Here is a 27,525-nt window from a genome sequence, read left to right on the forward strand (position 1 = left end):
ATATATAAAAATAAAAATTATTTTTTTTTGGGAGGAGAATCCCATATAGAAGAAGTATTGTTTTCTTTGTGCTGGCTCAGATGGCATTAAACACTGCTGTCTATACTTGATGTGACAATGACTGATAATGAAAGATTGGTGATTTTGATAAATATTTGCACATCTTGTCCTTGGGCTTTTCCTATCCTGTCTTTATTATTATTATTATTAATACTTGGATCCCGCAAGTGACAGTGCTGTTTTTTATTTGACCAGTTAGAAGTTGTTGGACTAGGAAATCTTCTAGTTAATTTCCCTGTTGTATTTCATTCATATTGAACTTTTCCTTATCACGACAAGGGCTATTTCCCCTGCTGCATGTATACAGAAGAAACGATGTGAATGGGATTTTTAATTTAGTTTGCAATAGTGTTCCCCTCTTCCTTCTTTTTGGACCATAACTCAGTACATCTAATCTCAGTGCCGTCTCATTGCAACATGTCTTGCTTTTCATTGTATTATTATTGAATTCAGTTAATCACTTAAGATAATGTAACTTAACAACTGTCTTTACAGTGGCTACTAAGGACCCCAAAGCACTTTACACAACCAGTCATCCACCCATTCACACACACATTCACACACTGGTGATGGCAAGCTACATTGTAGCCGCAGCTGCCCTGGGGCGCACTGACAGAGGCTGACATGAAGGAGTGGGTTAAAATGAATGGCTCACATAGTCAGAAGTGAAAAACTTCCTGGTTCCAAAGTACGCCCTTGTAGGACTGAGTCACGGTGAAACAAACACACACGCAAGGCAAAAGCTGATTCACTCTCTGTATTTGATAAAGGTGAGGCAGGGCTGGCTTGTGTACAGAATATCTTGGCCCTGACCTGCATTTTTGTGGTTTCAGTAGGATGATTTCTTGTCTGTAATGAACGTCCGTTTACTTTGATTTTTTTTCTACCACTCAGACATTGTGAAATGTCTGAGTGAAGAAGTAACTCTCACAGTTCCTGTTCATAAAGCAGATCCACAACATTTATTGAAAGCACACTATAGATCCACCATTACCATTACAAGCTGCTGCCTCCCTGAAGTGAGAGCAGATGGTCTATTATTTCTTTCATTGATTTTTTTTTTTTTTCCTGTTAAAAGTTTTAACCCTGACTTTAGCATGGATTTTATCTCACCCACAATATCATGGCTGGCACACACTGCACTTCCAGTGAAACACCACTGCACTAATGTTTATCATTTATAGCTCTGTTTATTGTTTATTACACAGTGAATCATTGACTAGAAACCTTCACACAGGTTGTGTATAACCACCCACTTGTTTATTGTAACTTATATGTGTAAGGTACTGTGTTTTGGGCCTTTTTATGGTACAGCACATGCTGGTGGGACTTGTCTTCTTTCATTCCCGATCTTAAAGCACAGCGATGAGTCGTACTTTGGATGGAAGGCTTTTAGAAGTCACTGTTAATTTATTTCCTCTACTTTTACCACAGGACACTGGGATTGTAACCACAGCAACATTTTTATTTATTCTCTAATCAGATGTCGGCATATTTTTCTTTCTTTGTACACATTTTATGACTTTATTTTTATAACTGATATATTGTTTATCTGTGATTGTTGTTTTTGGTCATAAATCTCACGGTACAGTAGATTTTTATTGTCCATTAGAGATGATTTCAGTAGGTGATTTTACGGTTCTGGCTGAAGCAACAGGAGAGTCTGTGCAAGACATGACACCATTATTGTTTTTGTTTTTTTTCATACTGTGAATTATGATTTCTGTGGAATAAAAACATGTATTAAAGCAACCTTGAAACAGGCTAAATGTTTTACTCTGTCAGAAATTTTTTAAGTGATCGAGCAATGATTGTTGCTTGCCAGATAAATTCTATGTTTTAGACTTGTAATGAAGATTGTCTGTCAGTATTTTCATATTGATGCTTTTATTTATCTATATATATACCTGTAACTGCTGATTGGAGGAACTGGATAAAATATAAAATAAACTAATATGTAGCAATAGTCAGTGGTTGGATTTTGTTGCGGCCTAAATCAAGGTTATGGAAGCTGGGGGTCTGTCTACAAATAAAAACTGTTACAAGTGGCTGAATTTTTAACCAATTTGCAAGCAGGTCTTATTAAAAATTCAGTTGCTGTTACATCCTGCTTGGTTCTTGTTCCCTCCTGTGCTGCTCCAATTTAAAAAAAAAAAAAAAATCCTGAAGATGCCACTGACCTGCTTTTCAGGTAGTATGTGCGGTAGATGAACTGAGTAGCATTCATATAAATACTTTGTGGAGTTTGGGCGCCATCTGCAGGATATTCCAGGACGTGAGCGAGCTTAATATTCAACATTAAAATGAGTATTTTAACTTAAGTTACAGAACTCGAAGTCTTTGAAAACGGAATGTTTATCATTTATTATGTCTGATTCGAACAATATACATTTTTCTTCCATTGATATAACTCTATTTAACTAGGTTTGAGCGATTACCTGAGGTGCCGTTGTCAAAATCCACACAGCTGAGAATCACGTGATGTGACATGACGTGTACCCAGCATGGCGGCGCTGAGTTGAGGTAGCAGCTCTACTGGACGTACTGTGATAGCCTGGTTTTCATTAGCTTTTCCTTGTCACCTGCTAATTCGCAGGACCAGGCCGAAGATGACGGCCTGAGAGAGGAGCGGCAACAAGATCGAGAGATGCAACAACACCGGCCACCGCAGCAGCAGCAGTACTCGCAGTCGAAGGCAGAAAACAGCAAAACCAAGAGCATGTTTCTGTCCAGGGCGCTGGAGAAAATCCTCTCGGATAAGGAGGTGAAGAGGAGCCAGCACAGCCAGCTGCGTAAAGCCTGCCAGGTGGCGCTAGGTAAGTGGGTTTGTTATGAACATTGGCTCGCCGAGCCTTATGTTTCTGTCGCGTTTCATTGAAACATTTCGCTCTGAGGTCTGCCTTTATGGTAGAGATACCCAGTTAGCTAGCGTTAGCAACTGAATGGCCTTTATCGCCTGTTTGGTTCCCCGTTGATGTTTACAGACATATAATTATGTGTTGACACCATTCTCACTCCCAATTATAACCTTTGTTATGTTGATATCCGGCCACAGCCGCATTCTAAACGGGCATCGGCAGGGTAACATGCTAACGTAGCTAACTGACGTTAGCTAGTTGTAGCTAGGTTAGCTAGTTAAACAGACCAATCCCTGTGTTGTACGTAGCACTGTCAACTAGCCAGACAGCCTGGTCCGGCTCTACACGCACACACGCTACCTAACTCCAGGATATTCTGACGTTCGTTCTTTTCCATTCAACCCAGTCACAGATAGTGTTGCACACGCCGAGCTGTTTACTTAATTACGGCACTGCTGTGTGTATTTCAGCTCAGACTGCTCTGCCTGTTTGTGTGACAGTCAGCGACCAGTGTCTTATTGGACTTAAAGACATTAAAAGCTGCCCGGAGTGTGGTGTTGCTTTCTAAGGTGCTTGTCTCTGTCGGGTTTTTTTTTTTTTGTTAGATCATTGAGAAATTGGGGAAACAACTTGTGCCACAATATTAGGGTGCAGGCAGTTTAAGGACGTGTTTGAGTGGTGGTGGGCGAGGCGGGGCTGCTCTGTGTGCTCTCTGTCCGTGTTTGACTCTCATATGTGACACTTGAACACAACACGTGTTCCCTCAACGCCTCACGGCTGTGTTTAGTGTGTTCCCGATATTCAGTCAATGTGGCCTTAGGCAAGTCTCATGAATACCTCAGTTTTTTCTCCCTCACTGCCACAAATACCTTGTTCAGAAAGCTAAGCTGTCTTGCATTAGTTTATACAGTACTGTGCAAAAGTCTCGAGCCACCCCTCATTTCTTTATGTTTTGCATGGGAAATGGGTGCAGCAATTTATTTAAACTTACACAAACATAAATAAAAACTACAGGATATAAGGTGGAAACAGAGTTTGTGCAACTCTCATGAGCTTAAAAGTCACTATTTGCTATGACCATCTTTATTTTTCCACGCTCTCTCAACTCTCTTAGACGAGCTTTCTTGGCATTTCTCTAACCAGTCTTTGGGAATAATTGTCCAGGCTTCTTGAAGCGTATTCCTAAGCTCTTCTTTGGATGTTGGCTGCCTTTTGATCTCTTCTCTGTCAAGATCATCCCACATTCCGAAAATAATGTTTAGGTCGGGTTTTGTGGAGGCCAGTCTGTGACTGATAGTGTTCCATTGTTTGTTTTTCTGTCCTGATATGGGTAATTTGGCAGCCTTTTCCACTTAAACCAATTCTAATGAGGCTTCAGCAAACAGTAGGTGGATTAACTGAAGGGTTGGGGTCAGGTGTATCTCTCAGGTCTTGTGTCAGGTCTGTGCTGCAATTTCTCATTTTCTTAAGGACATTATTGTCAGATACTGTTTATTTTTTAGCCCTCCCACTTCTTCTTTTGTCCTCTACTTGTCAACTTTCCTCAAATCCTTTAAGGACACAATGCACAACATGGTGAAATATGCAAAGTTTTTGGGTTATAGTTCTGTGGGAATTCCATTGTTGGTGCAATAATTCTTTATGTCTGTCAAACTGTGGTATCATTGGCATTTTTCATAGATTCCCCTAAAGAAATGAAAACAAATTGTGTTTTTGGTCCAATTTAAAACCGGTTCTTTGCTAAGTTGTCATGTGTAGACAAAAAGCTAGTTCATCCCTTGAGTTAGGTGCCTTCTTATGCTTGAATAAGTCACTGGTCAGTGTTAAGTGTCTTAACAAACAAAGGGTTCAGTGGTGGCTCAAAACTTTTGCACGGTACTGTATTTAATGATGAACTAGGTATGCTGAAAGAGACGAACGTTGTCAGCAGCAGCCACGTGACTAAAAAAGCGTGTGAGTATTATTCATACCTTTTTATATATTTATGTGTAGTACTAATTTATACACTTTGGAGGAATGAACTGACCTCACATCACATTCTTACTGTGTGAAAAGGAAGGAGAATCATATGTTTTTGTCACCATTTAAAGTATATTAGTCTAGAATAGTGATTATGACATTTGTAGTGAGTGTTGCACATACTAATTTCCTGTGTGTAGCATATAATGCTACTACAATTTATGCTCAACTTAGTAACCCCTGGATCAAGAGTCACACTTATGTGCTGCGGCACGCAGCGGTGTGGTGTGGTGTGGTGTGGCAGCAGTGTGCTGCAGAGCGTTCAGACCTCAGTAACATTTAATCTCCTGTGCTTTCCTCTAACAGATGAAATCAAGGAAGAATTGGAGAAACAAAAGTGAGTATTCCTAAATACAAAGCTTTCTTTTTCTCTGAAAGTTTTTTTCCTTCTTCTTGGTATTTTGGGTAAGAACTTGAAATAAGGATTGCTTGTGAATTTCATTGTGATTTGACTGCAATAGTAGGACTGCTTGTAAACAATGTATTTAAAAAATCTATTCCTTATGGTAAAAAGGCAACATATCAAATGTTAAAAGATGACATTTTATTGAAAGAAATATGGGAAGTGACCAGTTGTTTTCCAGTTTTTGCTTGGTACAGACTTTCAGCTCCTCAGTTGTTCAGGATTAATCCAACTGCACTCCATCATTTTGAAAAATAACCTCCACATTGATTGATCAGATCACAGGATGGTTTACTATTTTGTCCTGTTTGTCTCAAAGTAGCTCAGCCAACATTTCTGTTTTACTTTCTGGAAAAGCCTGCAGCCATGTTCATTTTCAAAAAGAGTCCATGTTGTGATTTCCACTGCAGGATTTCTGACCTACAAGGTCACAGCAATTTAATATTGTTGCTAACAGACTTCTTTGGATTCTTTGAATCTGTTGTTAATATTTTGCACTGTAGACGAGAAAATCCATAAAGAAACGTTTACTTTAATTTAGCAGTAAATACGTGGAGCATTGGATCTCCCTCTGTATTTACTTTTAAATGAATCAGCCTTTGTGGGATCCTGTCTTTATACCTAATCAGTTTACTTATTGCAGTTAACACAATTACTCCATCAGGGAAGTTTTTTTCTAAAGATCTGTGGAACTTGTCCAGTCCTTTAATGGCTCCGTCTCAGTTTATTGAAACATATTGCTGACATGAAATTCAGAGCAAGGGTGTGTTGGGACAACAAATAAAATCCTTGTTGTGTGTTTGATATGATGTCTTTTTTGCAGCTTTTTTTAAATATAGAGTTTGAATGATTTAGAAATCATTGCATTCTATTTTTATTTAGATTATGGGATAGTGTTTGCAATGCAATGTGCCTTCTGCCGTAGACGAGCCACCTGTTCGACTGAATGTCGTTGTGCTGTGAGAGTTCTGGACTATGATAATAGGACTGCAGAATAAGAGATTTGACATAACATTTGAATTATTCACATAATCTGTGTCATTATCATGAAGTTGAGGATCTCCAGCTTACACAGCTTACACTCTATACATTGCGTGTATAGAAATCTGCTCTTGATGCAGCTTTGCCAGGTCTCTCAGCTGTTTGCTCTCCTTTCCTTCCTCCAGGGATGGTACCGTGGTCCCGCCCAGAGCCAACTACATCGAGGCTGATAAATATGTGCTGCCTTTTGAGTTGGCGTGTCAGTCTAAGTCCCCCCGGATAGTTAGCACCTCTTTGGATTGTCTGCAGGTTAAAGTTCACTCTCTCTCGCACACTCACACACACAAACACCTGTCACTCTCACTCTTCTTGTGCTTATGCATTCAGTAAGTAAAACACAGCAAGGTTTTTTTAATGATTATATAACCCAACTGGAGGTTGCAAGGTAAAATCTTGAAACACCTGTCTGACATTTACGCAGAACAATGGCTCTGCATTCCACGCACACATGCACATGTGCCACGGAGATGGCATGGTATTTGTATAGCGCTTTTACTAGTCTCTAAGGACCCCAAAGCGCTTTACAGAACCAGTCATCCACCCATTCACACATACATTCACACACTGGTGATGGCAAGCTACATTGTAGCCACAGCCACCCTGGCTACAATGGCGAGGCTGCCGGACACTGGCGCCACCGGGCCCTCTGACCACCAGTAGGCAACGGGTGAAGTGTCTCGCCCAAGGACACAACGACCGAGACTGTCCAAGCCGGGGCTCGAACCGGCAACCTTCCGATTACAAGGCGAACTCCCAACTCTTGAGCCACAATCGGAGATGTCAGGAGATTTTCATAGTAGCTACACTTGTATTGTTGTGCCAGCTGTAACCTGTGAAGTACGTTTACTCTGCTTTTGTGGAACAAAGGTACTGACTTGCAACAGCCTAAGCAAGCAAACACAGACTTCCTTTCTTTTTCTTTAAACTTGTTATGTGCTCTGAGTTATTGAGGTGCTAACATCATGTGAGGTATTTGGGCTCATGGTTGTGTCCAAAATATGACCCTTCACTCGTACAGTGCTCGTACATACTGAGGTTTACTGCTTATTGATCAGTAAAGAACACCTGTTTGTTTGTTACACAGGTTCTTAATTGCTACATTCAAATTAAATTGTGGACAGTAACGTGTAGATATAGAAGTGCTTAATGAACACAGACAGATTTTGAGAGAGAAAGGCATTTTGCTAGATAAACTGGTACTTTATTGATCCCAGGGGAAATTCCAGATTCTCCACAGCTCACATTTGACACAGGATCTCTGATCTATATTTATATATAGTTTAGAGTTCAAAGTGTGTGTAGATCTCTTTCAGTTGTAAACATTCATAGCTTCAGTCATTTTCAAATGTATTTGGAGCGTTACTGAGGAAAGGATGAACAGACCTGGGTTGATGTCTGTTCATCCGTCCATATACCAGTGGTTTGTATAAAGAGGTGGCTACATAAAGGTCCATATAGGGATCGAACTGTTCAATTCATGATAAATTAATGGTTAAATGAGAGATGGATAGATGGATATGTCTGCATTACAGAGCGACGCGCTATATCTACCTATTGGCAACCCAATTGATGGGGTAACGTTGTAGTTTTGGTGTTTTTGGTATTTAGAAAAAAAAGACAGTAGGAAAAAAGTAGATTTTGAAAACAAATAATTATCATTTCTAGCACAACTGCACTTCGTGCTTTCATAATAAATGATTAAATCCGTTTGTGAATATTTTAATCATTTAGCAAAAGAAAAACTACATTCGTTTGTGCCCCGCTGTCAGGATAGATTTTTAAATTCCACAATTTTCTTTTTTTTTTCTTTTATTTGTCTTTAGTTCAGTTTTGGTCAAAAGTCCCACATATAACTTTTCAGTTATATTTGCATACTATTTCAATGAGTCCTTGCACCCATTTCCCAATGAGGGGTGGCTCAAGACTTTTGGACAACACTGTATCCAAAAGGGGAATAACACTAACTCTAGCATTCCACACCCTGCCGCCCTGACCCACACACTCTCTCTCGCCACTGCAGAAGCTGATTGCTTACGGCCACATCACAGGCAACGCTCCGGACAGCAGAACTCCTGGGAAGAGGCTGATCGACCGACTGGTGGAAACCATCTGCAACTGCTTCCAGGGACCACAAACCGATGAGGGAGTCCAGCTACAGATCATCAAGGTATACCCAGTGCTTCACCTCACATCTGGCAGCCTTCAGATCATCCAGCTGTCGTTGTTGTTGTTTACTAACATGTCAGAGCCCAGACCGCCAAGCTCAAAGGCTTCTTTCTCTATGCTGTGTCTCTAATGTGAGTTAGGAGTAAGAGAGGATTGGTTATTGGGGTAAAACTGCAGACACATTTGTGTCTTCATCATTTCAGGATCAAAGAAAAGACAAAGATGAATAGAATACCTGCTGTTCCAAGTTTCCCCTAGCTTATTTAAACACTGTCAGATGTCTGTCATTATATTTTTTAAACTTATGTATCTGGACCGTTGTTATAGGAAAGATGATGTCAGCTCACCCATGATATGTCACACATCATTTTATATTTTCTCATCTTTCTTAATATTTGCGTTTTTAGATGGTAGGTTATCATTGCTGCTGCTTGTTGAGGTTCCGCCCACCTCCTGAAATAAACATCCTGGTTGGTCATAAAGGACAAAGTCTACTGTAAGAAGGAATCTGTTTCATCACTGTTGACAAAAGGTTTATAGGACAGATTATCAGCATCTGTTTGATTGCATAAACTGTAGAAGTAGCCTTGACCGTCATTACAGCCCATTTACACTGATCAAGTGAAACTGCCTTTAAAGATTTTAATTCTGCACCAAATATGGAGGAGACGAGTAGAGAAGCTGTAGTAGGGAAGTCCAGCGATGATTCAGCAGCATGGTCTGAATAAGACATCCTGTGTGATAAGTCTCAACTTCCTCTTCTGTCTGTGCAGGCCCTGCTGACAACGGTCACCTCCCCGCACATTGAGATCCACGAGGGCACAGTCCTCCTCACCGTCAGGACCTGCTACAACATCTACCTGGCCAGCCGCAACCTCATCAACCAGACCACGGCCAAGGCCACCCTCACCCAGATGCTCAACGTTATCTTCACCCGCATGGAAAACCAGGCTGTCAGTCTAACACTGTTACAAAGCGCTGCTGCTCATCATAAAACAGTTGCAGCCTGAAGTTCTAATCTTATTGTTCAAAAAGTAAAGTCTCTGTTAAACAGTGTAGGGCACTGTGTGCTTGCTTAAAGGATCACTGTACTGATTAGTGTTGGATTCACTGAAAATAAGTCATCATCACAGTTTTAATTATAGAAGCCTCAGCCTTACCTGCAGTAGTAACCAGAGTCCGTACAGTTAAGCCATGTGTACCTAATGAGCTGTAAACAGCTGTAACCTTGTCCTGTCTCAGGCAGGAACAGTAATTAGTCTGTAATAATTAGCTTCCAATTAGCTGCTCATTGGACAGGAAATTATATAGCACTTTTCTGGCCTTATTGACCACTCAAAGCACTTCAGACTACAAGCTACAGTGTAGAGTATTTTATTTATCCACTTTAACTACCTCAGATCCATTAAACTGCAGTCACAGGGAGAACATGAAAACTGAGCGCAGCCAGGAGATTTGAACATGGTCGCTGTGAGGGGACGGCGCAAACCGCTACACCACTGTACTGGCCAGAAAAACACGACCAAGACTTATACCATTACCCAAGCATTCATTTGTCCTACTTGTGGCAGACAGACAAAATAAACAATAAATATGAATATTAAATATATATATAAATAAATAAAATGTCACATCTACTTTGATAACACTACATTCAATGCATTTAGACTCGACCACCTGAGACTGTTGCAACAGTTACTCTGTGTCAAAATGTCTAAATGTCTTAGCTTATCCAACCCGAGGATTGATAAGCTTGTGTCACTATAGGGAGTCCCTTCATCGTCTCCCTCCTCCACAGGCTTTGGAGGCTCAGGAGCAGGAGAAGGAGCGCCTACGTTTGCCCCAGCAAAATCCATCTCCTGTCCCAAGCAGCTGGAGGTCTGGCTCCCCCCGGTCTGACCATACGTCAACTCCTGAGCCACAGAACTCCCCATCCCCGGCAGCGAGTACTCCAGATCTCACCACCAATACCAGCAGCTCCACACACCCATCTCCAGCCCCTGATCTGGACCAGGACCAAGAGCCAGACACACCGTCAGTCAATGGAGAAGTCGAGAGTGAAAATACTCCACCTAATGGAGAAGCAGAGCAGGTCACACCATCAACAGGTTTGTGTAATAAAAGTCAAATCTAAGAAGCACTTCAAGAAAATCCTCAATGATTCAAACAGATTAGCTTCTTGAACCTTTGAATCTATAAATTCAGTTATCTCTTTATGTCAGATTCAGTGTTTGAGGAGGAGGGTGCTGAGACTTCTCCCACAGCAGCTCAGCAAGGTGACGAAGGGGACAAACCAGAGAGCAACTCGAACCCAGCAGAGAAGGGAGAGCAACAGCCAACACAGACCCATGTTGGAGCAGGTGGGATACTCCTCTAATATTCCTATTCTCTTTTTAGTGTATCCTGCATCTTCTGTTCTTCACAGTCTGCTCAGTTGTCATTGCAATGACCTGAAAACGTCTGTTCTGGCTTCTTCTCCAGGAGGCGAGCACCCACCGCACCCTGCCACCGAGCAGACAGAGGTGGCTCCCCCCAGAGTCAGAACAGAAGGTCAGCAGATGAATGGTATCATCGAGGACCGGTCTTCACTGTCCTCCACAGACATGCTGGTGAGCAGTGTCAGTGTCATCAGATGTTCATTAGTAGTGTGCAGTCTCGCTTAAAATCCGAGTGAATAGCATATTTCTTAATTCAGGAAAAAAAGTTAAGCAGTGTGACTGAAACAAACTAAATCGGAACCTCCATGTGTGCATTTACATCTTCTTAAAGCTTCTTGGGCCCTTTTCTCGACTTTGGGATTTTATTATGTTTCAGTTCGATTCTGCTTTTGGAGCTTTGTTTTAAAGTTGTTCCCTAAATGAAGCTATCATTTAAAACATTAATGTAGCATCTTGTGCTCTGCTTTGAGCCTCTTTTAGTATATAAAGGCTTGAGGCTAGACCAATTAGAGATTTTGTTGCCTTTAAGGTATGGTATAGAGTGTGATTAACTCTCTTCATCTGTCTCAGGATGCTGAGGGCCTGCAGGGACCCCACAACGCTGCTCGCTTCTCTCACATCCTGCAAAAAGATGCATTTCTGGTGTTCCGCTCTCTGTGTAAGCTTTCCATGAAGCCCCTTGCTGATGGCCCTCCAGACCCAAAGTGAGTCATTTTTATGACTTGACTGACATTGTCACATAATATTTTAACTTAACCTGGATGCTTGATTATGAATTTTAAGTTTATGTAATCCCCATGATGATATCATTAGATCCCCTGCCCTGACACTTTATTTAGCATCTACTTGCCACACTGTAGTTTGCCCAGAAAAATATCACCGCCTCTGGCTTCTGCAGAGTGAACTTACCCTTTTCCATCCTGCTGTGACCCTGTCTTCTCTAATTACTGTAACATTAGTTGCTGGGCCAGTCAGTGTGAATAGGGCAGAGTAAAATGAGCCCAGGTAGATTAAAGAGAAGGCGTCCTAGCCTTTATCAAATACCAGGTTGAGATGAACCCCTAAACTATACATCGTTTACGTGTATGAACTTGTGTCTTTACCCTTCCTCTAATCTGCAGGTCTCATGAGTTGCGGTCCAAGATTGTCTCCTTGCAGCTGCTGCTCTCCGTGCTGCAGGGCGCCGGGCCAGTGTTTCGCACCCACGAGATGTTTGTGAATGCCATCAAGCAGTATCTGTGTGTGGCACTGTCCAAAAATGGCGTCTCCTCTGTACCTGAGGTCTTCGAACTCTCATTGGCCATCTTCCTCACCCTGCTTTCCCACTTCAAAGTCCACTTGAAGATGCAGATTGAGGTAAAACACTTGGATAGTAATATGCATTGTCTCCTGGATTGAGTCGATTGGCACAAAAAATCTTCATTTAAAAGTTAATTTAATCACCTTGAAGGACATTTGTCCACAGCAGGTGCTATATCTTTAAAGCCTGAGTATCTCATTCTCCTCGATTCAGGTGTTTTTCCGAGAGATCTTTTTGACCATCCTGGAGACGTCGACCAGCTCCTTTGAGCACAAGTGGATGGTTATCCAGACGCTAACACGCATCTGTGCAGGTACAGGTCCACTGATACAAGTTCATTATACTTAAGTTCTATGACTAAGATGTAGTTGAAAGTCGCTTATTAACAAGAGCACAGGCTTGACATTTCTGTAACTGCAGAGAGCAGTAGGAAGTGGTAGCAGAAATGCAAGTCTCAAAATAGCCTTGATAAATGATGATTTGCCATTCTCTGGGTTTTTGTTACCTTTTCATCAAATGCAGAAATTTAGCTGCTATTTCAGTTGGCACTAATGAATTTAGCACAGCATTAGTTTAAGCATTTTATTGTAGCGAGGGGTTGCTCAAGGCAGTCCAGAATTTTTCAAGACATATGACATAAAAACCTTTTTGAAATGTTTTTCTTAATTCGTTTTGCCTTTCTCCCAGATGCTCAGTGTGTTGTTGACATATATGTAAACTACGACTGTGACCTGAATGCTGCCAACATTTTTGAGCGTCTTGTCAATGATCTGTCCAAGATCGCTCAGGGCAGGAGTGGTCAGGAGCTCGGGATGACACCCCTGCAGGTATGTGTGCACTGTGTTGCATTTCATTAGGATAATCTGTGCCAAAGTAGGATCTCTCTGCTTAGCAACACCTGAGTGTTTCAGAGTTATGTTTAACAGCCTAGTTATTAAAAATTGTAGTTGTAAGGAGGCAGAGCCATAGTGTTATTAGAGAAGAAGGATGTAGCCCATAGATGGCACCCATGGCGATGTAATGGATCAAGTGAAAAGTAGGGTCAGTTTCTCAAAGACTGTATTCACAGCTTGATTTGTCCCCTGCTGGCCATTAGTAAAATTGCAGGTATTTCAGGCCCAGAAGCTTTATCCTCTGGACTTGGGTGTGTCCGGTCTATAGGATTTAGCTATAGCATTGCAGGCCATATTATATGAGCGTGTGACCATAATCATGAGCTTGTATTGTTCCACAGGAGCTGAGTCTACGTAAAAAGGGTTTGGAGTGTCTGGTGTCCATCCTTAAATGTATGGTGGAGTGGAGCAAAGACATGTATGTCAATCCAAACCTTCAAGCTAACTTGGGTAAGTGTTTTTTCCAAAGTGAATGTAGTAATAATGAAAATCAGAGTGGGTAGTTTAGATGCATTTATTCTTGTGCGTTGGGTTTGCAGGTCAGGAGCATCCGTCTGATAGCGAGGGGGCCGAGCTGAAGCTCCCAGAGCAGCTGGCGGGACGTCGGGACAGCATCAGCTCGCTGGATTCTACCATCTCTTCCAGTGTTGCTGTATCCCAGGCAGACCACCCAGAGCAGTACGAGGTCATAAAACAGCAGAAGGACATCATTGAGCACGGCATTGAACTGTGAGCTCTTTTTCTCAGCCTGCTTGTGGTTTAACATGCGAATGGACCTGCGTGCAATGTTTGCACTTCCCCTTGTTCTTGTCCACTCAAAAGTTTTGTTGATTTTTTTTATTTTATTTTCCTGCAGCTTCAACAAGAAGCCAAAGCGTGGTATCCAGTACCTGCAGGATCAGGGCATGCTGGGTCCTAAAGCTGAGGATATCGCCCAGTTCCTCCACCAGGAAGACAGACTGGACACAGTGAGGGTTACACAGATTTACAGACTTGCACACTTATTGCTGCATTCTTAATTCAAGTTAGTAAATCCCCATCGTCTGTGCATCCACAGACGCAGGTAGGCGAGTTCCTGGGAGAGAACATCAAGTTCAACAAAGAAGTGATGTACTGCTACGTGGACCAGCTGGATTTCTGTGGCCGGGACTTTGTCTCTGCACTTAGGATGTTCTTGGAAGGCTTCAGGCTGCCAGGGGAGGCCCAGAAGATCGACAGGCTGATGGAGAAGTTTGCTGCTCGGTACCTGGAGTGTAACCAGGGGTAAGAGCCACTGTTTCCTACTACTGTCACGGGTTGCTGTCAATATATTTGTGCTTGAAAGATTTACTTCTGTTTATTTCTGGAGTTTGCATTTAAATAGAACAGAGCAACCACTAAATGTTGGTATGCGTCCTCCTTTGCAGACAAACTCTGTTTGCCAGTGCCGACACTGCGTACGTGCTGGCATACTCAATCATTATGCTCACCACAGACCTGCATAGTCCTCAGGTGAGAACTGTTGATTCTTTTTGTGTCCTTGCACTCATATTATCACCAGTCATTGTCACACAGTCAATTTAACTGCTTGTGGTAAATGTTCATTAAGGACTTGGATCCCTTGTGTAGGCACTGAGGAGTAAGAGACAGTTTTGTGTTGTTGTTTATTGAAGGACAGCAAGGTTATCTGTGGAGAAAATGGAAGAAAAGAAGCATTACTCAACATTTTTAACATGTTATCAGGATTCAAAGCACAGAGGATCATGACCAGATTTTAAAACTCAAGCAAGCTGTCACTGTGAGCTGTCCCATCAAGCAGAGCCCAATCCTTTAGCTCGCAGAGCTCCGTTGTGTCATTGTAGTAGCATCATTCAAATGAATGTGGGTGCTGTGCCAGGCAGTGTCTGGTTTAATGCTGCCTTCATTAAATAGCTACCGCCCCAAATTATTGCTGCTGACAGACCGCCGTAACAGAGGAAACTAGGTTTGAAATTTAAACTCTGAGAGAAGCAGGCGAGAAATATGGTGTGCAGTGATGCATGCAGACTGAAGACTGAGAGCCAGAGACTGTAATACAGCATCAGACAAAGAAAACAAAGGTGTATTGTGTTTCCTGCAGAATCTGCTATAACTTACTCTTTTTTTTTTTTAAATACCCTAATTGCAGACGAAAAAGTTATTTTTTTTAACTTCAGCCATAAACAGTCCACCACAGTGTAATCACTAAAACGTAATATTGTTTAAAATATACAATAAGGTTCTATTATTTCGAGTTTCAAGTTTTTCAGTCACTCTGTTGATCTGACATTCTGACTATTTAATGTTTTCTTATAGATATTCTCTAACTGGATGATCATTCTTAAAGTATCTTTTGCACTAATATTCAGACTGAATCTTTAGAAAGCACTTCCTCTAAGGTCACTGCTTCCAGATATGTATATGATGAAACTTGTTCATTTACATGAAAATTATTTTTGATGTTACATTTTAGTAACCGGTGACAGGCTTTGCAAATGTTCCCTGAAAAGTAGAAATGTTCTGTTTATATGCAATTAGATGTTCCTTTTAATGAATCCCTTCCTACTGTCTGCCCTGATCTTCTTTGTTTACATAGGTGAAGAACAAAATGACAAAAGAGCAGTACATTAAGATGAACCGAGGTATTAATGACAGTAAGGACCTGCCAGAGGAGTATCTGTCCTCCATATATGATGAAATTGCAGGCAAGAAGATAGCCATGAAGGAGAGCAAAGAGTTTTCAATCACTCCAAAGTCCACCAAGCAGAGTAAGTACTCCAGGATTACTCACCAAAATAGTAGAAACAGTAGTGACGCTTTATTGTTGTGCATTTTTAATCAGTCAGAAACATTAAAGTCGACCTTCCATCAGGTGTGGCCAGTGAGAAGCAGCGTCGTTTGCTCTACAACATGGAGATGGAACAGATGGCGAAGACCGCCAAAGCTCTAATGGAGGCGGTCAGCCATGCTCAGGCGCCCTTCTTCAGTGCTACACACCTGGAGCACGTCAGGCCCATGTTTAAGGTATTTCTAATTGATTCCTCATTTGCATAACCAAGGAAAAGTTGTCGTGTTGTTCTTGCTCAGTGGGAATATTCATTCAAGCATTCACATGCTGAGTTAGGAAATGAAATGTGGAACAGTTGACTTATAACATCAGCCAAAGCCAATCTAATCAATAAAGAATGAAGTTCCATGATTGCACTGAAAGTGTGCACACAGCGAAGGTAGCACCGGTGGTACAATGCAAAATGCTCAGTGAGGTGAAAGGCCTAATTAACAAAAATGAAGCTTTAATGAAAACATCAGTCATCTGGACTGAGAATGTTCAATAAAGACACAAAAATTGTTTGTTGAAGCGCATTGTCATTACTGTGACCTAGCAGAAAACCAGATTTCAACCATCTTTCCGTGCTGATTCTTGCCAGATTTATATTTAACACCTTAAATTATATCAGACGATGCCCTGGAGCATTGGCACTAATATTGCAACTAGGATGAGGACTGTGAAATTAATAACAAGTAAGAAACTGATACAACTTGTAAAATGAGATGATACTTTGTGTGTGTTCCAGCTGGCATGGACCCCACTGCTGGCTGCATTCAGCGTGGGCCTGCAGGACTGCGACGACCCTGAGGTAGCATCACTGTGTCTGGAGGGCATTCGGTGTGCCATCAGGATCGCATGCATCTTCAGTATGCAGGTCTGCTCATGTTTACACACAGTTTGTAGAAAACTGTTCCAACTGGTTATATTTCACGTATGATCATATCTCTAATATTTCCTTTGGAAGCAATTCAGTGCAGGCAGCGTGAAAACACGAGTATGTGTTCACTCCCTTTCTGTCTGCAGTTGGAGCGAGATGCGTACGTTCAGGCTTTGGCCAGATTCACCCTCCTGACAGCCAGTTCCAGCATCACAGAGATGAAGCAGAAGAACATTGACACTATTAAGACTCTGATCACTGTGGCCCACACTGATGGAAACTACCTGGGCAACTCCTGGCATGAGGTGCGAATTAAAATTTCTTAACAAGCGACAGATGTAATTTAATGTCTGCATGTAGGCTGTTTCTTCGTAAATGTCTCTATAATGGTGTATTTTTATTGTTTTAATGCCTGTTTTGTAGATCTTGAGGTGTATTAGTCAGCTGGAGCTTGCCCAGTTGATTGGGACAGGGGTGAAGACGCGCTACATCTCAGGGGTGGTCCGGGACAGGGAAGGTGGCATCAAAGGCTTACCCTCCGGCACAGAGGAGTTCATGCCCCTGGGCCTGGGTAGGATACAATGGATTACGTAGAACATATGCTGCATTCAAACTGGGTCTTTAAAACATATTTTGGTGTGTCTATGGGCTGCCTGTGCGTGCGTATGTGTTAAATGTCTTTGTTGTTGCAGGTAACCTGGTGGGAAGTCAAGATAAGAGACAGATGGCTCATATTCAGGAGTCAGTAGGAGAGACCAGCTCTCAGAGTGTGGTGGTAGCTGTAGACAGGTGAGTCAGAGTCTTCAGACACTGCACACACACATCATTTGTCCATTATAACGATTGAATGTTAAAACTACTTTGATGTTTGCAGGATCTTTACTGGTTCCACCAGATTAGATGGAAATGCCATCGGTGAGTGTGTCTTACTTTGCTGTGTAAATGATCCCCGTTTGGTTTTTCATGTTTGATGTAAAGAAAATAATTCAAAGCACCTTCCCATTTAATTGTTTCCAGTGGACTTTGTGCGGTGGCTGTGTGCGGTGTCCATGGACGAGCTGGCCTCGGCACACCAGCCAAGGATGTTCAGCCTGCAGAAGATTGTGGAAATCTCCTACTACAACATGAACCGCATCAGGCTGCAGTGGTCCAGAATTTGGCAGGTCATAGGTGACCACTTCAACAAGGTCAGTGTCGCAAAGCATCCACAGAGCTGGAATTTCAAAATGTTTATCAAGTGCAGAGCCTTAAGGCTTGTCTTGAAGTGTCCTTTGGGTGGTGCTGCCATCATTCTGTGCACCGCCTTTTGTCCTGTATTGAACCCTTGATGACACAAATTTATTACCGCCACAGTTCTTGTTGTTTGCCTGCAAATTTTGTGTATCTACAGAATGTGCTGACAATGACGTTGTCTTTCGGTAGGACGGTTTTCAAGACTGACATTTGTCATTAATGACACTATGCACTGATATTACCCCCTAATCTCAGTCATTATATTAAGATCTGTTGCTTCAGAGTTGCACTCACAGCCACTTTATTAGGTACACCTGTTCAGTTGCTCGTTAATGCAAATAGCTAGGCAATCTCATGGCAGCAACTCAGTGGATTTAGATAACCCGCCGACATTCACAGCATCAGAATGGGAAGAAAGGTGATTTTAAGTGGCTTTCAGCAGGGCATTGTTGATGATGCCAGACAGCGTGGTCTCTAGGGTTTTAAGCTGAAAAAGAGGAAAATGTCCAGTGAGCGGTAGTTCTCTGGGTAAAAATGCCTTGATGATGATGATGATGATGATGATGATGATGTCAACGGTCAGAAAATGACCAGAGTAACTCAAACGTAACCACTTGCTACAACCGAGGTTTGCAGCAGAGCATCTCTAAATGCTCAACACATGAGACCTTGAAGTAGGTGGGTTCAGCAGCAGGTGCCAGTCCTGTCGTGTTTGCCACCATCAGTATTTTTGTAAAACAGAACTGAACTGATAGCTATCTATGGTGTGTCCTTGTAGGTGGGCTGTAACCCTAATGAGGATGTTGCCATCTTTGCTGTGGACTCACTAAGACAGCTGTCCATGAAGTTCTTGGAGAAGGGAGAGCTGGCTAACTTCCGTTTCCAGAAAGATTTCCTGAGGCCTTTTGAGCACATCATGAAGAAAAACAGGTAGCGAATGCTTCTATGGAGTCATGTGAAACTGTACTTTCTCGTTTTCATAAAAGGTTATTGAAGTAAGAAGGGTTCAGAGTGGTTTACATGAACCTCTTATATTCATCAGATATTATGGATAAAAGAGGAGTAGCAGTTTGCTTACTGGCTGTGAGGCTAACAGCTCTAACCCCCCCCCTCAGATCCCCCACTATCAGAGACATGGTGATCAGGTGTGTGGCTCAGATGGTAAACTCCCAGGCGGCAAACATCCGTTCAGGCTGGAAGAACATCTTCTCAGTGTTTCATCAGGCAGCGTCGGACCATGATGAGACTATAGTGGAGTTGGCCTTCCAGACCACTGGCCACATTGTCTGTGAGTATGTTTACTCAATAATAATAACAAGGTAGCAGGATGTTAACCATCCAAGTGCTCATCTGACAGAGACATGAGGTGTAAGTGCTGCTTTGACTTTAGTTGGAGAAGAGGGATTTCAGATCAGGACCTTATCATTCTTACTTTGCATGCTTTTGTCTTTTATCAGTGAACACCTTCCGGGAGCACTTTGCAGCTGCTATCGACTCCTTCCAGGATGCAGTGAAGTGCCTGTCAGAGTTTGTGTGCAATGCGGCTTTTCCTGACACCAGCATGGAGGCCATCAGACTCATCCGACACTGTGCTAAATACGTCTCTGACAGACCACAGGTGCTCACCGCCCGAGCTGGGAAAACACCAGTTTTGGTTCTTGACTCTGTTGTTTTATTTTTCCTTTTTTCCCCTCATTTCTTGACTTCCTGCTGTGTCCATGTGCAGGCCCTGAGGGAATACACGAGTGACGACATGAATGTTGCCCCTGGCGACCGGGTTTGGGTTCGCGGCTGGTTCCCTATCCTGTTTGAACTTTCTTGCATCATCAACCGCTGCAAGCTGGATGTCCGCACCAGGTCGTAGAGTTTGACCCAACTATAAAACGCACCCATAAATCTGTGCAGAGATCATGAAGATAAAATGCTCACTTTAACTCGACACCGAGCCCAGTCATACAAAAAAGAAAAAGAAAAAATTAATATAGCTGGCTGTTTTTCAGTGGTTACAATGCAATACTCTGTGTGCTAGTTGCTAAGGAAACAAGGCTTTTCACAGTCATACATTTTCCAAATGGTAAACAAATATAGACTAAAAATACAGTGCTCAGGGTGTAACGCACAGCTAACAGATCCACCCCAAACCTCCAGGAGTCAGAGCTGAATACTCGCTCTTTGGGCTTACAAAAACACACAAGACACTGCCAGGATTGTCACATGAATACAGACAAACCTTGAAGTCTATCGGGTACTTTTCTTTCTTTTTTAAATAACCAAATAAACATAGAGCCTCATTCCACCAGTGACTTCTATTCTTTCGATAACTTGAGCCTACCAGTGAACAATACCCACACAGTTTTCAAGTAATGTGATGAAACATGAAGGAACACATGTGACTGTCAGACTGTCCATCAGATGGAGGTCATATATTTGCAAAGTACTTTAGATGTATAAATAAATGCTAAATGGAACAAACCAAGCCAAGTATTATTCTTTCTGTCACACTGCAGACCTTTACATAAAGACTCACAATGTTGGATCAGCTGTTTTAATGCATCTTTTGCACTTTATAGACAGTAACAGTTCTGTTCTGGTTGCGCCATGATGCAGTAAAACTGACGTTTACCGTTTCTCCCGACAGAGGTCTCACAGTCATGTTTGAGATTATGAAGAGTTACGGTCACACCTTCGAGAAGCACTGGTGGCACGACCTCTTCCGAATTGTCTTTCGCATCTTCGACAACATGAAGCTTCCCGAACAGCAGACAGAGGTCAGTGCTGTGTGTGATTTCAGCTGTTCAGCTATTTATGTACAGAGGAATTAAAGCAATAAAAAAAGTAAAAAAACAAAAACCCCTGCTCCTCTATTGTTTGCTTCCAGAAAACTGAGTGGATGACGACAACGTGTAACCATGCCCTGTATGCCATCTGTGACGTGTTCACACAGTTTTATGAGCCACTCAGTGAAATCCTACTGGCTGACATTTTCACCCAACTCCAGTGGTGTGTCAGGCAAGGTAGGTGTTCATCATAGTCATCGCTCATTACACGCCTCTGTCCTGACAAACAACCTTTAAATGAGGCAGAGCGCTAACACCTGTTCTATTTTAGGTGTACAGGCTGGTGTCCTGATGATATATCTCACATGTTGGAAGAATACTAAGCGGTCAGAACATCTCTGCCCTCTGAAACAACATTTATTTTCTTTGGATTATTTTATTGATGAGGAAAAAAACTCTCCTAAAGCATACAAATACCAATCCATCTTCCAAGTTTTATCAACCATTTAAGAGTCACAAGGGGGCTGCAGCTTATCCCAGCTGTCATAGAGCGGCAGGGGGAACATTAATGAGTTGAACCTGTTTGGTTTGTCAGTATTATCCCCACCCTAAACTCCAACTAACTGAGAGTTCTGGGACTACACCCATAAAAATATAAAATTTTCAAGCTCTTCTACTCATGTACCTCTGCAAACGTTTCCAATAAGCTACCATCTCTGTCCAATTGATAGTTAGTAAACATCATCTGTTTCTGACCTGACCTTCAGGTCAACAGTGGTTACTTGTGATCAGAGCCAGGTCCAGCTGCAACCAGTAATGAGTTCTACTGTTAAAGTTCTGAGTTCTCCTGAACAGTAGAAAAGACACAAGGTGTATTTTGGCCACACCAACACAATCTCCATTCACTATGTGCCACTTGTTCATCAGATTAGGTTCCCTGTCTCTGTTCTCTTCCCTATGATTAAAATTTACCTTGAAGGGATTGCTGCTTTTTGGGAAATAGTGTTGGGATAGTGGTTAGCACTGTGGACACATAACAAAGTCAGTGGTTCAAGTCAGGGCAGTGGAGTTTGCGTGTTCTCCCTGTGTCTCTGTGGGGGGTTCAGTGACATGCAGTTAGCGAGGACTGTCAAGACTGTAGCCTGCTTCTCACCCTACAGCAGCTGGGATAGACTCTCCAGAAATCCCGCGACCCAGAATTGGATAAGTGGAAGAGGATGGCTAGCAGTTTCAACTTAACAGGGATACAGTAGACTTTACAGAGGCATAAAGTGTAAAGGGTCAGAGTAGGACTTGCAGAAAGATGCCTGAAAACTAGCAGAGCTGCTGAAAGGCATCCATAGGTGCCAAAGAGAGTCTGCAAATCACATGGTTTTGAATTAATATAGTTTTGCGTTTTTTCTCTCTCTAATGGACAGAGACTCAGAATTTTATGTTCACAGCCCAGAGTTAGAGCAGGTGATATTTCAGTTATGTGTATGAACATGAATAAATGAAATAAAAGTGAGTCTTCTTTTTTGTATTTTGGGATTTTTTATTTTATTTATTTATTTATTTTTTATTAAAGAAACTCATAAAAATGGTGGCACATAAAGAGGTGAGATGCAAACAAAGCTCCCCAGCCAGGCTCAAACTACAGTTGTCAACCTCTTAGGCCGCACAGGTTCACCTTGGAGCGGGCAGAATTTTCTCCTCAGTTTTTACTTCATGCACAGCTTTAAGGTTTTGACAGGCAGCGCACCAGTGTGTGTGAAGCACATGCGTTCTGAAGTTGTTCTGTCTTTTCTGCAGACAACGAGCAGCTGGCTCGGTCCGGGACAAACTGCCTGGAGAACCTGGTGATCCTGAATGGGGAGAAGTTCAGCCCTGAGGTGTGGGACATCACATGCTCCTGTATGCTGGAGATCTTCCAAAACACCAGCCCTCAAGCGTGAGTGCTGGTCCTCTATACTCAAGTTCAGTTGAAGTGTCAAAGATGGCATCACTGAGTTAATGGGGATTCACAACTTGGTGTATGTAAAAGTTACTCTTGTGTTTATGCTGTCACATGTTTGTGGTTTTTTGTTTTGCTTTCCAAACCAGTTTGTTGACTTGGCGACCGGCTGGACAGGATGAGGAAGCAGCTGACGCAAAACACTTTGTAAGAGGAAACAAAAAACCTCATCAAGTTCACCCTGTGACTAAACGATGACTATGCACAGCAGCAGCTCTGCGCATGCTTCATACAGTTTACTTTTAACCAATGAAAAGAACTCTCCTTTACACACAGTTTCCACTAAATCAGACACTAACCTGTGTCTGTGTTCATGGTGTATTTTGTCGCTCCTGTACATTTCCAGGATGCTGATTTCGACACTCAGTCACAGAGCAGCTACGACCGAGCGCTCTCCGAGAGAGGACACAGCCAGATGTCCAGTGACGACACCTGGAAAGGCAGAAGCAATGCCAGTGAGCACACGAGCGCATGCTTTTTTATTCAATCTGTAAAATGAATAATCGCAGCATGAATTCCAGTGCTCATATCTCCACACCTTTATACTTTTCTCTGCTGCAGGAGTTTCAGACCAGAGGCTGTTTGCAGGCCTGCTGATCAAATGTGTCGTGCAGCTTGAATTAATACAGACCGTCGACAACATTGTCTTCTACCCAGCCACCAGCAAGAAGGAGGATGCTGATAATATGGCTGCTGCGCAGGTAAAGCTTGGCACCTCACCCACTCTATCAATGTGTCACTTTTTGGCGTAATCACAAAATCATAACCCGGAATGAGCTGAAGAGGTGAACCAAAGAAAAGAGAGTGAAAATGCATTACTGCTCTTCACCTTTACAATTTTAATATAAGGTGGAGCAGCCACAGACAAATGTTTCAGGAAAAAAATTGTTTTGTTAAAAATTTGTAGTTAGCTCGAATTCATCCAATTAAGTGTCTACGTAGTCCCAGATGGTTTCAGTAGGCCGCCAGTGGCCTAGGGACAAGAAATGACCAGTGTCCCCTTGTACAGCCTTATTTTTAAAACTATTATAAAATCATATATGCTAAAGTCTTTTCCTCCTGCCAGCGGGATGCTCTGGAGGAGTCGGAGGCTGAGTCGGGTCCAGATCAGGGCATGTACAGACACATGACGTCCGCACACCTCTTCAAGCTGCTGGACTGCCTGCTGGAGTCACACACCTTTGCTAAGGACTTCAACTCCAATAACGAACAGAGGACGGCACTCTGGAGGGCAGGTAAAAACCAAGGGAAAGCCCCCAGGATTCTCTGTCCTGTGCACGTTAGAGTTCAGAAGGTTCTTTGTTTATAGCTTTACATTAAATAGAGGAGAACTATCAGTAAATTGTGGGAAGAGTAATGTTATATCCAGCCCAGTGTTATTTTCACTTCCTTTGTTTTTTTTTTGATAAACAATAGATATACAGAAAGGAAAGGCAGTGTGGAGGAAACCGTGATATGCAGTGAAATGGGACACGTCTTAACTACAAGCCTCTGTTACTGCTTTAACAGCTGTCATCTCTCTGGTGACCTTTCAGGGTTTAAAGGGAAATCTAAGCCCAACTTACTGAAGCAGGAGACCAGCAGTCTGGCCTGCAGCCTCAGGATCTTGTTCAGGATGTACTCGGACCCTCAGCTGCAGGACTCGTGGCCTGACATCCAGACACGCCTGCTGCTGTGAGTGAAGCACTCTCCTGCACTTTCTCACAGTGTTTCCTGTGTGTCATCACCGGTTAAATGTTAAACCTTGGATAAATAAGCACCGAGTGTGTCACTGGCAGAAAGGGCAGCGCTGCTGTTTGTTCCTGTGTTTTGACACACAGCTCATACCTCATTATAAATTTATGAATGTACTCTGCGTGCGCATTTCGTGTAATATATTGGCACGCTAAAGCCGGGCACATATCACCTCGTCGTGTTTGTCGCTGTAAGAGATGACTCATGTATTGCATCAAGAACACACATGTGAGACGTTTATCATCATGATATAGCTGCTTCTACGATAAAGATGATGCGGATTGATAATCAGTTTCGTGTAGCAACGCTGATACTGACAGCTTTGTGTTTGTCATAATCGTCTATGTGCGTCTGTGTTGTGTCATCTCTCTCAGGGTGTGTAATGAAGCTCTGGGCTACTTCATCAGTCTGACCTCAGAGAGCCACAGAGAGGCTTGGAACAGCCTGCTGATGCTGCTGCTCACCAGGACTCTGCGGCTGCCCGATGACAAGGCAGGAACGCGCGCGCGCGCACGCACGCACGCGCGCGCGCACACACACACACACACACACACACACAGTACACCTCCAAATACACAATAGTAACAACTTGGGGAAAGAGTATTAGTAGTAGTTTAGTGTTAGATAAAGTATTTGTTCAGTAAAGCTTTACCTGTGCTACACTCCAACTCACGCTGCGTCCTCCCCACTGAATTGAATAACAATAAAAGTACAAAAAAAAGATCAGTTCTTCCCAAGCAAAAATATGTTATTAGTTCAATCCTTTTGAATTCATGTCATTTTTGTGAGTACATATGAATTATGTATTTAGAGAATGTGCACAACGATTCATGGCAGCGCATGACTTGAGGTGCCTTTCCAGGTCATTTTAGACCAAAACCAGAACCGTGCAGCCACAAGTAGTAGGAAATGTTGGCGCCGTGCAGCCAGCCAACAAACCACTGCATCAACAAAAACTAGACCAGTATTGTTACAGTGGATTGGCCGGCACCGCTTTCTTATGCAATCCCTACTTTGCGTTTTGGGAAAGTTTCATAATTCCGTGAAATTGTTGTTAAAGGCAGGAAAAAACCAGGAACAAACATGCATCACTGTCGACATATTAATTAAACAGCCTGCTGTGAACGTAGTGGTCAGCAACCACCCCTCCTTTTGTATATTTTTCCAAATACACTTTTTTTTGGTTGGTTTTTTTGGTCATTTAGTCTTTAGTTAAATGTTCTCCTGTTTGTTCCAGTTCAAGCCTCACGCTTCCTGCTACTACCCCCACCTGTGTGAGATGATGCAGTTTGACCTGATCCCTGAGCTGCGGGCCGTCCTCAGGCGCTTCTTCCTGCGCATCGGCTCCGTCTTCCACATCGCTGCTGCTCATCCAGAGGGCGCGCCGGCCCGGACTCCCGCATCCTAAGAAGGCAGGTGAATAGGGAAACGGCGAGTGCTGGTGAGAAGGTGGACACAGCTCCCGAGAGACACTATACCTCTGATTGGATCGGATCACAGATGGCTGATAAAGACAAGCTTTCCTGCTGGGACTCTGCATTGAGTGTTCCTGTTTTTGGCTGCGCTCGGCAGCCAGAAACGCCTTCGCCCGGACCCCTGGCCGTCCTCTTTATCTCGGAAATGAACAGCACTGTGACCGGCACTCTCTGCTGACTGTAGTCATTTATCATCCCCCTGACTCTCATCTCGAAAAAACTGTAAACAAATAATTTATTGATATTATTGCAAACCCTTTCACAGATTTTGAGCGTTTTTTTTTTCCTGCCTAATTTTTTAAATACTTTAAAACAAAAAGAAAAATGTCTATATGCTGAAAGGAAATGAAAAATATCATTGAATTTGATTTCCTTGCATTTGTTCTAGTAAAAGATGAAATCTGGCCACCTGTGCCTGTTTGGGGAAAAGAAAAAAAGGTGATCTAATCAAAATAAGTTCCTTGTGTTAATGTCAATCCTGAAGCATTATTGAACTCTCATATCTGTGTTAATATCAAGGAGGTTGTTGAAAAGGCTGAACCTCACAGCTGCAGGAAAAACCCATCTGCGCCTCTTATAACACTATCAGCGTTCTTTAATTGGGAGATCTGTGTGACACGGCCATCCCGTCACGTTTGTCACCTCTTGCCTATCAATGAGATTTTACATATTTATTTGGCTCACTTTCTTTAGTTATTGTTTGGATAATTGCTGGTTTACAGTGTACGGATGGTTGATATACTGGCTGCTTCCCTCTGCTGTGCATTCCCTCGTGTGTTGACCCAGTCAGCCTTACACTGGGGTCGACTTCTCCTGGCTGTACAGTGGACTCATAAAACCTCCACACATCCATCAGTTGGACTAGAATACTAGAGTTGTCCATATCTTTATTTTTTACAGTGTGTTCAGGTATTAACATGACACAGTGTAACGACTTGCACTGGATGCCTAGAACTCCCTTTAGTGTTGACCCTCTTCCACATTAGTTTGACAGAGCAAAACCAAAACTTGCATCCACAGAGGCTCCAGCATCTCTGCATCCGGGATCATTTCGAGTTTGTTCCATGCCTTGTTTTTTAAAAGAAGGATGTATGTAATTATTTAAAGTGCATTTAAATATTTTTTGAAAAGCATTCCTTCCCTCGCAACTATGGATGTCTACTTCCCTAAATCTAGGGAATATATAAATATATATAAATATATACAGTAAATGAAAAAAAAAATACAGACTGTAAAGTTTTCAATGTAAGATACATAGAAATGAAAGTGATCTACGGTTCTATACATAATATTGTGATGTAATCTTCTAAGCATTTGGTGACGTAATCAATAAACCTGAGTTCTGATCTACTCCAGTGTCTGTTGCTGCAGTTTTAAAGCTGTTTAGAGGGTGACCAACACAGGTGGTACCACCTAACATTAAGCGCTGAG

The 27,525-nt window shown here is 42.4% G+C and overlaps 1 protein-coding gene across 1 annotated transcript; it reads left to right on the top strand.

Moving 5' to 3' along the window:
- The first annotated feature begins 2,544 nt into the window (after positions 1–2,544).
- arfgef2 (ADP-ribosylation factor guanine nucleotide-exchange factor 2 (brefeldin A-inhibited)) lies at positions 2,545–27,444 on the top strand. The gene is made up of 39 exons (XM_080899480.1): positions 2,545–2,876; positions 5,244–5,274; positions 6,507–6,630; positions 8,402–8,548; positions 9,321–9,500; positions 10,346–10,655; positions 10,770–10,907; positions 11,029–11,156; positions 11,556–11,689; positions 12,107–12,341; positions 12,499–12,598; positions 12,973–13,112; positions 13,520–13,628; positions 13,718–13,907; positions 14,035–14,146; positions 14,236–14,441; positions 14,585–14,669; positions 15,772–15,943; positions 16,048–16,199; positions 16,751–16,879; positions 17,029–17,187; positions 17,306–17,453; positions 17,575–17,671; positions 17,757–17,797; positions 17,900–18,069; positions 18,894–19,045; positions 19,231–19,403; positions 19,573–19,733; positions 19,842–19,972; positions 20,754–20,883; positions 20,994–21,129; positions 22,684–22,822; positions 22,975–23,032; positions 23,232–23,340; positions 23,447–23,586; positions 23,952–24,120; positions 24,421–24,559; positions 24,994–25,111; positions 25,857–27,444. Exons 1-39 carry the CDS (start codon positions 2,708–2,710, stop codon positions 26,025–26,027), a joined length of 5,532 nt encoding a protein of 1,843 aa, XP_080755606.1. The 5' UTR covers positions 2,545–2,707; the 3' UTR covers positions 26,028–27,444.
- Positions 27,445–27,525: the final 81 nt, after the last annotated feature.

This window comes from Rhamphochromis sp. 'chilingali' (assembly GCF_963969265.1).
Source record: "Rhamphochromis sp. 'chilingali' genome assembly, chromosome: 12".
NCBI classification, from domain to species: domain Eukaryota; kingdom Metazoa; phylum Chordata; class Actinopteri; order Cichliformes; family Cichlidae; genus Rhamphochromis; species Rhamphochromis sp. 'chilingali'.